At 45.4% G+C, this 16,162-nt stretch overlaps 1 protein-coding gene across 1 annotated transcript in view; it reads left to right on the top strand.

Annotated features, from left to right (window-relative positions):
• The window catches only part of LOC126262804 (insulin gene enhancer protein isl-1), a 468,702-nt gene that overhangs the window by 299,580 nt on the left and 152,960 nt on the right, over window positions 1-16,162 (top strand). Inside the window, exon 4 of the mRNA XM_049959645.1 lies at window positions 15,015-15,295. Within this exon, the coding sequence (XP_049815602.1) occupies window positions 15,015-15,295 (281 nt within the window). The remainder of the gene's footprint in view (window positions 1-15,014; window positions 15,296-16,162) is intronic.

Here is a 16,162-nt window from a genome sequence, read left to right as displayed (position 1 = left end):
TGAAGATGACTCTCCAACCAAGATAATATACTGTGTCCTCCATTCCAAGGAATCACCAATTCTGTTACAAGTATCCCCTATACTCCATATTCCTACTTTAGATAGTAAGCGTGTGGTCAGATACAAAGGTCAAATGTCTTTCAGAATTCACCAAACACTGAGTCTACCAGACTGTTTTCATCCATCGCTTTCGGGATGTCACTTGAAAAAAGGGCAAGTTGGGTTTCACAGGATCGACGTTTCCGGAATATATACTGATTGATGTGGAGAAGATTATTCTTTTCGAGATACCTCAATACGTTTAATCTCACAGTGTGCACTAATTTTCTGCTACAAGTGGATGTCATGGGTACTAGACGGTAATTAAAGTGAATCACTCCTGCTGCCCTTCTTGTAAATGAGTGCGATCTGTTTTTTCTTCCAACCACTGGCCACGGTTTTTCTTCGAGGGATCTACGGTACATTTTGGTTAAAAGAGAATCTTCTCAACCGCAAATTCGGAATACAATCTGTTGGGATTCCATCGGGCCCTTACCACCAATGGCACTAATATCTATTTCACTCATTTTTGTGTTGTACGAGAATTAGATCGGGGCATTATTCGTGGCTTTTCGTTTGTAAAGGAACATTTGACAACGGAGTTAAACATTTATGTGTTTGCTTTGTTATCTTCAGTTCGATTTCCTATCTCGTCCTTGAGTGTCTGCACATTAACTTTGGTGCTACAAACAGCCTTTACATACGAGCAAAATTCCTTTGGGTTTTGTGGTAGATGTTTTGATAATATTTAGCTACGGTTGTCGTTGAAGGCTCCACTCTTTGTCCTCTTGAAATCTTCACGCGTTTCATGTTAACGAGGTAATAATTCCGAACTAATGGTCAGAAATGAATATTTTAGGTGTTGAAGAACGAAGCGTGTGAGCCACTTGTATATGAACTGCTGAGGTTTCGTTACAAACAACTGCCTGTTGTTGTTACAAACAACTGCCTGTTGTTGTTAGAAACAACTGCCTGTTGAATCGCCATTGGTGGAACAAACATGAAAAAATTACACACAGTTGTGGGTGTGACGTGTCCTCCGTGTTTACCACTGTTTATAGTTCATGGTTGATGGCCGCAGGACAGACAATTTCTCGTTATAAGAACTTGCAGCTGTGCATTCAGTGCAACAGGATGTAGTGCTTTCAAAGCCGAAAGACTGTACAGAGAAGAGAAATGAACACAACAATAGCGTAAGCGACCAGTCGGATGAAGCTGTTGATGCTATGTCATAAATTTGTTGTGTTTTGTTAACGTTAATGGTCGGATTGTGCTTCCCCCGGGCGGAGGGCACGTTGCCTTCGTTTGCGATGGAGATTCACCTTCCAGAATAACGTCCTGATTCGTATTAGTCAAAAATTCGAGCCACTCGTCTGTCCACTCTTTATGATCGTTATTAACTGAAGAAGTTGTGCAATGTCAAACGCTTTTCGGAAATCTAGTGTGATGGAATGTAAATAATCTGATCAAAACTGTCCTGACATCTGTTAGCGGACATTACTGTGTGGTGACGCTTGAAATATGCTGCAGACACTTTCAGTAATGTGTCTAAATGTCTGTGGAGGAATGGCAACTCATTCTTCCTCAAGAACGGAAACCAGAGGAGGCCGGATAGCGGTGTCTGCTACGAAGTTCGCATTCCGTCTCAACGCAAAGGGCAACCGCTGGGTTCAGTCTGGACCCTGGGTAGGCCAGTACATTTCATGAACGTTATTGTACACACACCATTGCTTCACAAATGCTACTGTATAGCAGGGGACATTTGTCATACTGATCATCTCCGAACTATTCCACTGCTGTGCACAATGTTGTAAAATGTTTTCGTAACCATCCCCATTTAGCTTTTTTTTAAAAAAAAGTGTGACAATGGGATCACACCCTAATCACGAAAAACACTCCCACAGCGTTATACACTCCTGGAAATGGAAAAAAGAACACATTGACACCGGTGTGTCAGACCCACCATACTTGCTCCGGACACTGCGAGAGGGCTGTACAAGCAATGATCACACGCACGGCACAGCGGACACACCAGGAACCGCAGTGTTGGCCGTCGAATGGCGCTAGCTGCGCAGCATTTGTGCACCGCCGCCGTCAGTGTCAGCCAGTTTGCCGTGGCATACGGAGCTCCATCGCAGTCTTTAACACTGGTAGCATGCCGCGACAGCGTGGACGTGAACCGTATGTGCAGTTGACGGACTTTGAGCGAGGACGTATAGTGGGCATGCGGGAGGCCGGGTGGACGTACCGCCGAATTGCTCAACACGTGGGGCGTGAGATCTCCACAGTACATCGATGTTGTCGCCAGTGGTCGGCGGAAGGTGCACGTGCCCGTCGACCTGGGACCGGACCGCAGCGACGCACGGATGCACGCCAAGACCGTAGGATCCTACGCAGTGCCGTAGGGGACCGCACCGCCACTTCCCAGCAAATTAGGGACACTGTTGCTCCTGGGGTATCGGCGAGGACCATTCGCAACCGTCTCCATGAAGCTGGGCTACGGTCCCGCACACCGTTAGGCCGTCTTCCGCTCACGCCCCAACATCGTGCAGCCCGCCTCCAGTGGTGTCGCGACAGGCGTGAATGGAGGGACGAATGGAGACGTGTCGTCTTCAGCGATGAGAGTCGCTTCTGCCTTGGTGCCAATGATGGTCGTATGCGTGTTTGGCGCCGTGCAGGTGAGCGCCACAATCAGGACTGCATACGACCGAGGCACACAGGGCCAACACCCGGCATCATGGTGTGGGGAGCAATCTCCTACACTGGCCGTACACCACTGGTGATCGTCGAGGGGACACTGAATAGTGCACGGTACATCCAAACCGTCCTCGAACCCATCGTTCTACCATTCCTAGACCGGCAAGGGAACTTGCTGTTCCAACAGGACAATGCACGTCCGCATGTATCCCGTGCCACCCAACGTGCTCTAGAAGGTGTAAGTCAACTACCCTGGCCAGCACGATCTCCGGATCTGTCCCCCATTGAGCATGTTTGGGACTGGATGAAGCGTCGTCTCACGCGGTCTGCACGTCCAGCACGAACGCTGGTCCAACTGAGGCGCCAGGTGGAAATGGCATGGCAAGCCGTTCCACAGGACTACATCCAGCATCTCTACGATCGTCTCCATGGGAGAATAGCAGCCTGCATTGCTGCGAAAGGTGGATATACACTGTACTAGTGCCGACATTGTGCATGCTCTGTTGCCTGTGTCTATGTGCCTGTGGTTCTGTCAGTGTGATCATGTGATGTATCTGACCCCAGGAATGTGTCAATAAAGTTTCCCCTTCCTGGGACAATGAATTCACGGTGTTCTTATTTCAATTTCCATCAGTGTACAACCTCCTCCGTAATGCACTTTTGGCACTACACAAGTTTTAATGTCGTCTGGAAAGCTCCCGAACGGCTTGCCGGCACCACCTAGAATTTTTTTATTTTATTTTTGTTTTTTCTGCCGCGGCCATCAGCGGACAGGGGGCGGTGTGTGTGTGTGGGGGGGGGGGGGGAGGTTCAAAATGGTTCAAATGGCTCTGAGCACTATGGGACTTCTGAGGTCATCAGTCCCCTAGAACTTAGAACTACTTAAACCTACCTAACCTAAGGACATCACACGTCCATGCCCCAGGCAGGATTCGTAGCGGTCGCGGGGTTCCAGACTGTAGCGCCTAGAACCGCTCGGCCACCCCGGCCGACGTGTGTGGAGGGGGGAAGGGGCTGTAGCACCAGTTATTTATATGAAATCGTTTGTTGTTATTGTTTTGATTGTAAGAAGTTCTTTTAAAAGCCTGAATTTCACAACAGTATTCCGTTAAAAAAATTGTAAATTTTACCATCTCGAAACTTGTGACTTTATGGCTGTATGTGTGTATGAGTAGGTGGGGGGGGGGGGGGCGTTTTCTGCTTGAAGAGGTGGGTTGTAGAAACTAAAATTATAGAAATTAAGCACTGCACTACATATGATGACAAGTAAAGTTCTCTTGGTATTCGCCAGACCCAAATGCTTCCTTCAGATTACCACAGGTTATTGCGTCTTTCGTCAGTACAAATCACTAGTTTCCAGTTGCCCACAGTTTAGTATCATTGCTCTTTACACCACCTCAACCGTCTGTTAGTACTGACTACAGAAATTTGTGATGTACGAGGAGTTGACCTGCCCTTGTAGTCCACTGTTGTTGACTCCTTATGTACAGTCATTGCGCTAGTAGTCGGACTGATGGTAGCCCTTTGGAACTCGTGTGTGATTCCTTCCGCTGATTTCATGCGATTTTCTGCATGAGGTTGTTATTTCGCGTTTCCACTTCACAATCTCATCACCAACAGTCGACTTGGGCAGCTTTAGAAGAGTTTGAATGCTCCTGGTGAATTGATTACTCAGGCGCATCCAATGACTAGTCCACGTTCGAAGTCACTGAGCAAACCTGACCGATACATGTTGCTGGTACTGCTTCTCCACTGACAGCACAGTACCCCCGTCTCATTTTATACTTACAAGGGAACCTCCCCATCGCACCTCCCTCAGATTTCGTTATAAGTTGGCACAGTGGATAGGCCTTGAAAAACTGAACACAGATCAATCGAGAAAACAGGAAGAAGTTGTGTGGAACTATGAAAAAATAAGCACAATATACAAACTGAGTAGTCCATGCGAAGATAGCCAACATCAAGCGTAACCTGATATCAGGAGCGCCGTGGTCCCGTGGTTAGCGTGAGCAACTGCGGAACGAGAGGTCCTTGGTTCAAGTCTTCCTCGAGCGAAAAATTTTTCTTTATTTTCGCAAAGTTATGATCTGTCCATTCGTTCATTGACGTCTCTGTTCACTGTAATAAGTTTAGTGTCTGTGTTTTTCGACCGCACCGCAAAACCGTGCGATTAGTAGATGAAAGGACGTGACTCTTCAATGAGAACCGAAAACATTTGATCGCAAGGTCATAGGTCAACCGATTCCTCCACAGGAAAACACGTCTGATATATTCTATACGACACTGGTGACGGCATGTGCGTCACATTACAAGAATATGTTGTCGACCCACCTAACTTGCACACTTGGCGAATGGGTAAAAAGATTCTTCTACCTTGCCCGATTTAGGTTTTCTTGTGGATGTGATAATTACTCCCAAAAAAGTGATGAAAACATAAGAGTTTGTCACATAAACTGCAACAAATGAATCCAACAGTTTCCCAGTCGCTCACTTTTCCTTGTGCTCTGTCAAAACATATGTATTTAACGTTTTCAAATTTTTCCGTGTGTAGACCGTCAAATCCTGCATATGCCCAAGCAAATCTGAAAATGTCCTGGAATTTTGGAGAGCGAACTTTGATAATTGTCTGAAAATAAAAAATTAAAATTTTCGTTCGAAAGAAGACTTGAACCAAGGACCTCTCGTTCTGCAGCTGCTCACGCTAACCACAGGACCACGGCGCTCCTGAGTTGAGTCTATCCCAGATGTTGCTTATCGTTCGCATGTATTACTCAGTTTGTATATTTTGCTTAATTTTTCAGAGTTCCACACAACTTCTTCCTGTTTTCTCGATTGATCTGTGTTCAGTTTTTCAAGGCCTATCCACTATGCCAACTTATAACTAAATCTGAGGGGGGTGCGATGGGGAGGTTCCCTTGTTAGCAGGTCGGTCTTCAGTGACGTCCATCGGTAAGGTCCACATTAGACAGGGTATCCGGATATCTCTGCTCGGACAGTGTATCTACTGTATGGAAGATACAGTGTGTGAATGAAGCAAGCTATGCCTAGCTAGGAAGCGGACCAGGACAGAGCCCGCGATACCCCCGTGGCGGGCCGCACCGCAGCGCACAGTGCAGCGCGCGGCGCCAGCTGGTAGCGGCCGCAGCAGGAAATGACGAGCCGCGAGTGGTGTCGCTGCCGGCCGCAGGAAATGAAGTCGCTGTTTGTGTTGGCCGCCGCCGCTTCCTGCGCCCGTACACAAATACTGCGCGCGCATGCGCACTGCGGCCGTTGCGCTCCTCCCCCGCTCTGCCTCAGTCCGACTGTCTGTGGGGCCACTACTGGCCGCCCACTCTATAGGTGATCACTGCCAATTTAGAGCGTCAAACGCATCAAAAACGGGATTAGTGGGGAGAGAATAGGCATACTGAAAAATAAGAAATTTACAGATTATCTCGTCGTCATTACTCACAAGGGAACCTCCCCATCGCACCCCCCTCAGATTTAGTTATAAGTTGGCACAGTGGATAGGCCTTGAAAAATTGAATACCGATCAATCGAGAAAAAAGGAAGAAGTTGTGTGGAACTATGAAAAAAAATAAGCAAAATATACAAACTGAGTTGTCCATGGGCAAGATAGGCAACATCAAGGACAATGTGAGTTCAGGAGCGCCGTGGTCCCGTGGTTAGCGTGAGCAGCTGCGGAACGAGAGGTCCTTGGTTGAAGTCTTCCCTCGAGTGAAAAGTTTAATTTTTTATTTTCGGACAATTATTATCTGTCCGTCCGTCCGATGCTAGGTAACTGCGCGGTAGTATGGGGACGCTACACCTAAACAAACGTCGAAACACACGTCGTCAGTCAACTACAGCGCACGGAAGAGAGAGTATTCCTGCTAACGAGGCTCCCTGGCTGGCAGTTGACTGTTCGCTACTTTAGACGAGAGTGCTTTAAATACGTGAGATGTATTCCGTGGGCAATATGAATCCAGCAAATATAGCTCGCGACTTCAATAACAAGGTCAATGAATATTTTCCGAACCCATACTACGGCGCAGTTACCTCGCATCGGGCGGACGGACGGACAGAAAATAATTGTCTGAAAATACAAAATTAAATTTTTCACTCGACGAAAGACTTGAACCAAGGACCTCTCGTTGCGCAACTGCTCACGCTGACCACGGGACCACGGCGCTCCTGAGCTCATACTCTCCTTGATGTTGCCTATCTTGCGCATGGACTACTCAATTTGTAAATTTTGCTTATTTTTTTCATAGTTCCACACAACTTCTTCCTGTTTTCTCGATTGATCTGTGTTCAGTTTTTCAAGGCCTATCCACTGTGCAAACTTATAACTAAATCTGAGGGGAGTACGATGGGGAGGTTCCTTTGTCAGAAAAATTGCGTGCATTAGTGTTACATCGTTTCGACGACGAGATCATGACGTGCCAAGAGCTCTGAACAAGGCTGCAGAAGGGAGTTACCACTACCCATCGGAAAGGAACATGGTGGAAATAATCTAAATCGATTCAGGCAAAGGATGGGAAGCTTAAATCTTGGCTGGTATTTGAGTCCCGGTACCTCTAAGAGCGTCATTCGTTTAATCACTACACCGGCTCTCTCTGTATGATTATCGAAAGAGACGGCGCATTGACTCGCATTCAGGAGAACAACGGTTCAAATTCCAGTCCGATCATCCAGATTTAAGATCCCTGTGAAGGCAAATCCCGGGATAATTCTCTTGAAAATGGCACACTGTTTGCCAAATCGAGCCTGTCCCCCGTCTCCGATGACGTCACTGTCAATACGACGTTAAACCACAATGCCGTAGCAGCAGAATTAGCTGCTGCTGTTATACGCCTTTCGGTATAGATGTGTAACGGCGATCCCTCGGGCCAGGTCAGCAAGCGTCGAGGTTGTACATGTGAGGAGGTGACGTTACAATGTGTTGGAGGCCGAGCTCCGAGGGTCTGGTGAATGTTAGTCTCGCCTGAAGACACAAGAGAAACGGTGGTTTCTGAAATAAAATAAAATTCTGTTGGCGTGTTGGCTGTCTTTCCCGGTGATCAGGAAACAGGTCGGGCTGCTCTGCCAGGCGCTGACGAGAAATACTGTACACAGTACCCAAACAGCATGCGTAGTTTTGCGGTGGGTCAGGCACCGTGCCTGATGGTGTAGCAGCGCGGGGGCGGAAATGTGATAGGCCGTGCGGTGGCCCTCGGACGTGCCACGATGAACTCGAAGGCCTCGCCGCGTTTAATGAGTGAGGCGCGATTAGACTTTAACCCACAGCATCTCCCGGATGGCGGTTCTCGTGAAGGCACAAAACCCGGGGCTTCTTAAGCACTCACTACGTGACACACGTACAGCCTGGGAAGCGGCATTCAGATCCCCACCCAGCGAGGAGATGATAACAGCTTGCTGTCAGTCGAAAAGACCTTTCATCAAAAAGTAGGCTCAGTACGTTCGCACCTTCTGTGCCCGCCACGGCTGCGACCTGTCAGGAATGACGGCGTGGAGCGACAAAGTCCACCCACAGCCGGCAGGGTGCTGTCCCGTAGTTGAAGTCTTCAGACAAGCAGCAAGTAGCACATCATGGTGCGCCAGCGGCGTTGGCCTGTAACTAGCGAAGCTGTCATTCCGTCGTGATCGGCGTTGCAGTCGGAGTGAAGAGAGAGAGTGATGGTGATGATGAGGTTTGGTTTGTGGGGCGCTCAACTGCGCGGACATCAGCGCCCGTGTAAAGTCCCAATTCTTTTACACAGTCCAATCTAGTTACTGTCACGATGATGATCAAATGATAAACACAAACACCCAGTCCCCAGGCAGAGAAAATCGCCAGCTCGGCCGGGAGTCGAACCCGGGACCCTGCGATCCAGAGGCAGCAACGCTAGCCAATAGAGCCACAAGCTGCGGACAGAGACAATGAGGACGAGCTGACCGAAACAGAGGTATTTAAAGTCAAATACCACGTCATTGTAGCAGATTAGGCTGCCATTTACTCTCGGTTAAACAGAGGTGTCAGTGGTCCTGTCCGTACCGTGGTGTCTCAAGTACGCCTTGGATCGCTGCAGATTACTACTCCGTGTTGTAGAGTTTGCAGAACGAAATTCTGGGTGCTGTCTACTGCACCGTTTGCACACCTTGCTATAGCTCTGCTTGCTGTGTATGGACGTTGCCATGCTTTTGGGATATTAAAGCTTTTAGCGTGCTCTAGATTACGGTTTTGACCCACCGTCTGAACTGGACTTGCTTCTTTTAACGTTTGTGCCGAGAATTAGCTTTGAGAATTTATTAATTCATCCGGAAACAGGGTTGCTGTGCAACAGGTGTCAGAAACACATTGGGCGTTGGCAGTTATAAATTACTTTTTTCTTTCAATATACCTCCTATGAAATGGAAAACTATGCCTTACACTGGAATTACAGGTAACTGAGCTAATTTTTCACTATATCTCTTGTCGTTAGGTACCTGCTCTTATTCCAGTTACAGAAGTATTACTTGACCAGTAACTTGCAATATTTGCGCATATGAGACACACTTGAAGAGAGACACACTTGAAGAGAGAATTTTGTGTGTGTGTGTGTGTGTGTGTGTGTGTGTGTGTGTGTGTGTGCGCGCGCGCGCGTAGATATTTCTTCAAATGCCTAGAATCCTATTGTACGTTGTCAGCATTTCTTCTCCTCGTAGGATAACTTTTATAAATGTAGCAGATTTCATCATTTCTTAATTTCCGTGAAGAGCCTTTAAGGTTTAAATTTTCTTAGATTTGTTTTCATATTTGTTTGCCTTTAATTCTACCGCTAGAAGTATTCTAACAAACGAAATCTCTAGATAATATTTAAATCCCACGGTGAAAATGAGAAAGGTGTGATATTGAGTACAGGGAGAGGGCTAATTTTGCTCTGAAATGTGGATACCAACGAATATTGTCAGTTACGAGGTAGTGAGCTCATGTGAGACGAGATCATATAACAGCGTAATCACAAAGTCCATGAAACATTTCAAGAAGTTGGCACTGGTAGATAGCCAAGAGCAATTTAATTTACGATACAGTTTGTGAAGGACAAATCTTTGAAGTTTTTTTATAGTGTTTATAAATGTTCTGTATGTTCACCCATCGTCACTCGACGCACATCTACTTGATTTTGCAATTCTGCGCATTTACGACCCAGCATATCATAAATGACGGTGAGCACAGCTTCTGCAATGCCGAGTCTCAATCCGTAGAGGTGGGACGTAAAAGCTATCCGTGATATCATCATGATCATCATCATCTCGAACGGCTTCTAGCCTCAGGCTGGGTCTGTTTGGAACATAAGCCTCGCCTTCTGCTCCTGCTTTGTCACCATTATTCTGTGTTCACAATGGTCCAGTTCTCGTCCCTTTTTGCTACACCTTTCTCCATACCTTTCCGCCATCTGCCCCTTGGTGTCCCTCTCGGTCGATTCCCTCTCAACTCCATTTCACGTATCCTTTTGGGAATCCTCTTGTTTTCCATTCTCTTTAAGTGTCTATACCGTCTTAGCCTTGATGTTTCTGTCTTGCTCTGCAAGGGCTCCTCTTTCACTATTTTTCTTACCCTTTCATCCCTCATCTTATCTCTTCTTGTTACTCCTATCTTACTTATGAGGAGCTTGATTTCACATGCCTGTAAACGGCTTACATCACTTTTCTTCCTTATCCATGTTTCAGATGCGTAGCTCAGTACAGGGATGTAGTAACTCCTATATAATACTTCTTTGGTTTGTTATGTGGACGTCTTTGCTCCAAACCAGGACCCTAACACTTTGCAGGAATGCTTCAGACTGTCTGCCACGTTCACTGATTTCTTTCTCATTTCTTCCGTTTTCCTCTCACACTTCCCAAGTGCCTGAGACTCTCCACTTTCTCCAATTGTCCACCTCCAATACGAGATTCCGCTATTGGTCTATCTTTCTTGCAAACTGTAATCAGGATCTCACATTCATTTACATTAAATTTCATTCCATGCTGTGTCACAGCTTCTTCCCAAGAGTCAAGCTGTTCCTGACATCTTCACTGTTTCCCCCAGGTCATCAAGTCATTCGCGAACATCATGGCTTTCATGTTGTCTTCTTAAGTTTTTTCTGACACCTTAGTTATTATCTCATCCAGGACCACAATTAAGAGGAGAGGTGGCAGTGCGCTGCACTATTCCACACCAATTGTTTACTCAAACCAGTCTGTCCTTTCATTTCTCACTTTCACACAACTCAGGCTTCCACAGTACATCTCCTTACTTTGCCCGCTCCCTCCTTTTACAGTGCTTGCCGTATCTTTCTTCTACAAGCCTTAAAAAACTCCTCAACAAAATCGCAAGTAGTCAAGCCTCGTGTGGTCGCCTCTTGACTAGTGCCAGGTGAGTGTGATTTACCACGGTCGGTGACGTTTCTGTCGACTGTTTTCCAAACTCATTTGCTGGCACCACATTAAGAAAAAATACTCTCGAGAGTTTCTCTTTCACGTACTATATCATTTGTTACGTTACGTTTGGCCATTTACCTATACAGATTTTTTGAAATGTTTCACTGGCTGTATAATTACTCTATATATTAAAGCTGCTGGCTCGTAGGGCAGTGTTAATAAATTTAACTTTAGTGGCTTATATTTAGTGCTCTCTCAAATTTAGCCTGGGGAAACGAAAGCGGCGAGGAGGAGGTGCTGAGGTCAGTTTCTGACAGGCCGGCGAGTGAAATGTGTACGCGCGTCTCGCCGCGGCGCAGCGCAGCGCCCCCGAAAATAGCCGCGGCGCCAGCCCCTGCCGATATTCGCGGGTCAGCGGGACTCCACGAGTCGCCGCCGGAGTTCCTCTGAAGGCCGCTGGCTCGGCAGTACAGCAGAGCACAGCGCGCGTTCCTTGCTCCAATACATTACGGACGTAGTGAAACACACTACTCAAGCCATCGGCACTTGGACCGTGCTTTCGAACGTCAGCGTTCAGAGTTCAACGTGCTGCTGAACACTAAGAAACGATGCGACTTCTGCTTACGGTACGAGTGCCTCACTGTGGTATACGTGATTGCAGCGCTCTCCAGCAGCAGTTGTAGGCTGTGTATGGCTCGCAAATCGCAGTGTTTACGAAATGGACGACTGTAAAATTCCTACATTAACTCTACTAAAACGCCCATTTTTCTCCCTTGCACATACGCTAGTCATGTTGTTCTGTCTATAGTATACTAACATAAAACTTCAATATCGACAAACGTGTTATAAGACTAAGATGGTATGGACACTTAAAGAAAATGGAAAACAAGAGGATTCCCGAAAGGATACGTGAAATGGAGATGCTAGGAAAACGACCGAGGGATAGATGGCTGAAAAATATGGAGAAAGGTGTTGCATAAAGAGGTGAGAACTGGCCCAGTGTGAACACAGAATAATGGTGACAAAGCAGGGCCAGAAGGCGAGCCTTATGTTCCAGACAGCCTGGGGCTGCAAAACCGTTGGAGATGATGATGACCGATGATGATGATGACCGATGATGATGATGACCGATGATGATGATGACCGATGATGATGATGACCGATGATGATGATGACCGATGATGATGATGACCGATGATGATGATGACCGATGATGATGATGACCGATGATGATGATGACCGATGATGATATTGGTGATGATCAATGATGATCGTCATCATCATATCAAGGATAGCGTTTACGTCCCACCTCTACAGCTTGAGACTCTGCATCGCAGAAGCTGTTCTCACCGTCTTTTCTGGGTCGTGAATGCGCATAATTGCAAAATCAATTAGATGCGCGCCGTGTGACGAAGGGTGAACACACAGAACATTGATAAAAACACTATAAAAAGCTTCAAAGGGTTGTCCTTCACAAAGTGTGTCATTAATTACGTTGCTCTTGGCTATCTTACCAGTGCCAATTTCTTGAAATGTTTCATGGACTTTGTGATTAGGCTGTTATATGATCTGATCTCACATGGGCTCACCACCTCGTAACTGACAATATTCGTTTGTATCCACATTTCAGAGCAAAAATTAGCCCTCTCCATGTCCTTAATACCACACCTTTCTTATTCTCGCCGTGGGATTTAAATATTATCTAGAGATTTCGATTGTCAAAATACTTCTAGCGGTATAGGTAAAGGCCAAGTACGATTTGGAGATTAACCATAGCCCAACAAATATTAAAACAAATCAAAAAAATTTTAAACTTAAAGACTCTTCATGGAAATTACAAAATGATGAAATCTGCTACATATAAAAAGTTATCCTACAATATACAGTCAATAAGGACATCGACTTACAAAAGTTCCATTAGAAATAGTGCGATACCAATTTACACTATTTCTCGAAATGAGATGAAAATTATTTCATCATTCACACTTTTAGCAAAACCCTAAGCTAATTCTTATATGATCACTGTTCCTAATCGGCAGCAGAATCTTTATTACATGTGAAATGCAAAACTTCAAACAAAGTATCTTACTGCAAGTAGGGAAGCTATCTTGTAGATAAAGCCAATCAAATAAACTCATTCCTCGCAAAGAACGTACTTAGTTAAATTACATCGAATATTATAAATTACACCGTTATTAAACCAGTTAAGTATCAGAACCTATAACAAAACAGAAAGATTGTATTCGCATTATGACTCGCGTGTTGTGCGAGTAAGCCGTTTTAAGGTAACGACCCATTGAACATTCATGAAAGCATGTCATTCTTGGTAGAACTTACTATTGTGAAATGTCAGATAATGACATACCTGCGCTTAAAGCCTTCAGAAGACGGTAACATGAAATACAAGATCGAATCGAAACAGTGGGTAGCGGGTTTGCGTTCCGCTGTATCCAGTTTATTTATTTTTTCATCTTCACTTTTTCTAAAAGACTGAACAGAATTGTTCGCACTTTTCTTCAGCATCTGATCTTTCAATTCACCCTATAGTATTTCATGAGTACGATCTCGACTTTCTTGCATATTCACATTTTTTTTCGCTGAGCATCCCTGTTACACTATCGTATGGACTACTCCAACTCGTTCGGCTGTTAATTCTTTCGATTTCTGCTGTCACCCATTCATCATAATTCACAATCATTCCAAACGCTGTAGCAGTACTCGGGAACATTATCAGCAGCATGTTGTATGCTGTATAATTCATAGGTGCAGCTTACTTGCCCACAATCTTACCAACAAATCTAAATCTTCCATTCTCCTTCCACCAACCAAGATGAATCGATGGTAATACAGTGTACTCCTGTTCGGGAACACGGTGGTTCAAAACCCCTTTCTGCCAAACAGATTCAGGTTTTACTTGGTTTCCCTAAATTGCTTAACGTGAATGACGCAATGGATCGTTTGAAGGGATATGGCAGATTTCCTTCCCGATCTGTCCCAAATTCGAGCTTGTGCTCCGTCGCTAATCCCTTCGTTGTCGATGGGACGTTAAACTCTAATACTGAAATTTCGTGTCCGCTTCATTTAGTGTCAGACCTAAATGTTTGAAAGATGTGACGTCATCCGGCAGTTTATCACTAATCATCTAATTGGCTACTTTTGGGTTCTACTATTTTGGTCCTGGAATTATCTCGCATTTATCCACATTTAAAAAGAGCTGCCACTCAATACATCAAAAGAAAGTTATGCAGTGGTCTTTCTATATTTCCGTACAATCGTCCAACGACGATACTTTCGTGTAGACCACAACATCGTCAAGCGAACAATACGATAATGCTGCTCACCCTGTCTGATACATGGTGTATACACGCGGAGAACACTACTGGTCCAGAATGAATTTTTACTCTGCAGCGGAGTGTGCGCTGATACGAAACTTCCTGTAAAGCTGTGATGACGGGGCGTGAGTCGTGATTGGGTAGCTCAGTTGGTAGAGCACTTGCCCGCGAAAGGCAAAGGTCGCGAGTTCGAGTCTCGGTCCGGCACACAGTTTTAATCTGCCAGGGAGTTTCACTTCTGGTCCATTTAAATTTCTGGAGGTACTACTTTCGTTCATGCCTAGTATACCGTACTAAATCCCTTCAAAAATTCACCAGACCAATCGCATTCTAAACCCGAACGGGCCATCCAGTTTGGATCCCTCCTAGATGTTCGTATATAAATTCAAGCGAATGGTGTTACGTATGAGTGATTACCTGGATGATGTCTAGCCGATTCTTACCTCCAGTCTGTGGTCTGAAGCTGCCACTGTCTATCGTGCCATTTTGGCGTTGGTTACTCATTCGGGATGTTTTTGTCCCTTGATAGCCAGTTCGGCTTCAGCGTCCTAACGTGGTGCCCCCGCTCTGCTTGTTTGACCCCAGGTTGTTCGGGACCAAGTGCGACAAGTGCGGACTGTCCTTCAGCAAGAACGACTTCGTGATGCGCGCCAAGACGAAGATCTACCACATCGAGTGCTTCCGGTGCAGCGCCTGCGAGCGGCAGCTGATCCCGGGGGACGAGTTTGCGCTGCGCGAGGACGGGCTCTTCTGCAAGGAGGACCACGAGGTGCTCGAGAAGGCCACCAACAGCGAGAACAACAACAACACCACCAACGTCAACAATAACAATAGCAGCACCAACAACAACGAGGGCTCTAACTCCGGTAAGTACCTGCCGACCGCTCACAGAGCTCGCTATTTGCACGCTGCAGCTTTGATACTCAGTGTCGCTTGTTTATGGATGGCCATCCATTCATCGTTTGTAATGGATGAATCAAGATGAATACGGATTTAACTCTGAATTCGAATCCACGAGTGGCTGATTTCAAATATCCTCAGTCAGGTTTATTTTCTTGCGGCTGCTGTGAAAACTACATGCTAATGAAAGCGATTAGTAGTAGATTTTCTACAGTATGTCATATTTTTGCCACAGCTGTATCGCATTTCCTCTTTCTGAAAGGATGGAAGATGAGTGTGGGGTGTGGGTCAGAAGGACACACCGAAATCACAATGGTAATCCGTTGTAGTTGCCACACACTTCTTTATTCAATCATAAAGCATTATCAAATCACAGTAATAAAGGCGATTGGCTTATAAAGCCAGAATACCTGGAGAAATGACAAACAAATTTCTTTAACTAAATTTCTTTAACTAGAACAAGAACCATAAAAACTTGAAAATTGAATATAACTAGTTACATTAACTCAGATAAACTTCATTACTTAGATGGAACTAATATCCACACGATTCCTATCATAAGTCTAATTACTTCCAATCAGCTAAAGAATACGTTAAGTGCCAGAACACAGATCTTGTAAGATTTGGCTAGCCAACTTTCCTAAATAAAACACTATTCCTAAAAACTTTATTACAATAAAAATCACTTCCAAGACTAAAGAGGTGCTGTAATTTGACCAAACAAATTTTCAAGTTTACTTAACTCAGTTGATTAATCAAAAATGTTCAAATGTGTGTGAAATCTTATGGGACTTAATTGCTAAGGTCATCAGTCCCTAAGCTTACACACTACT

The sequence above is a fragment of the Schistocerca nitens genome, chromosome 6 (genome assembly GCF_023898315.1).
Source record: "Schistocerca nitens isolate TAMUIC-IGC-003100 chromosome 6, iqSchNite1.1, whole genome shotgun sequence".
NCBI classification, from domain to species: Eukaryota; Metazoa; Arthropoda; class Insecta; order Orthoptera; family Acrididae; genus Schistocerca; species Schistocerca nitens.
This window is presented reverse-complemented; position numbering and strand designations above follow the sequence as displayed.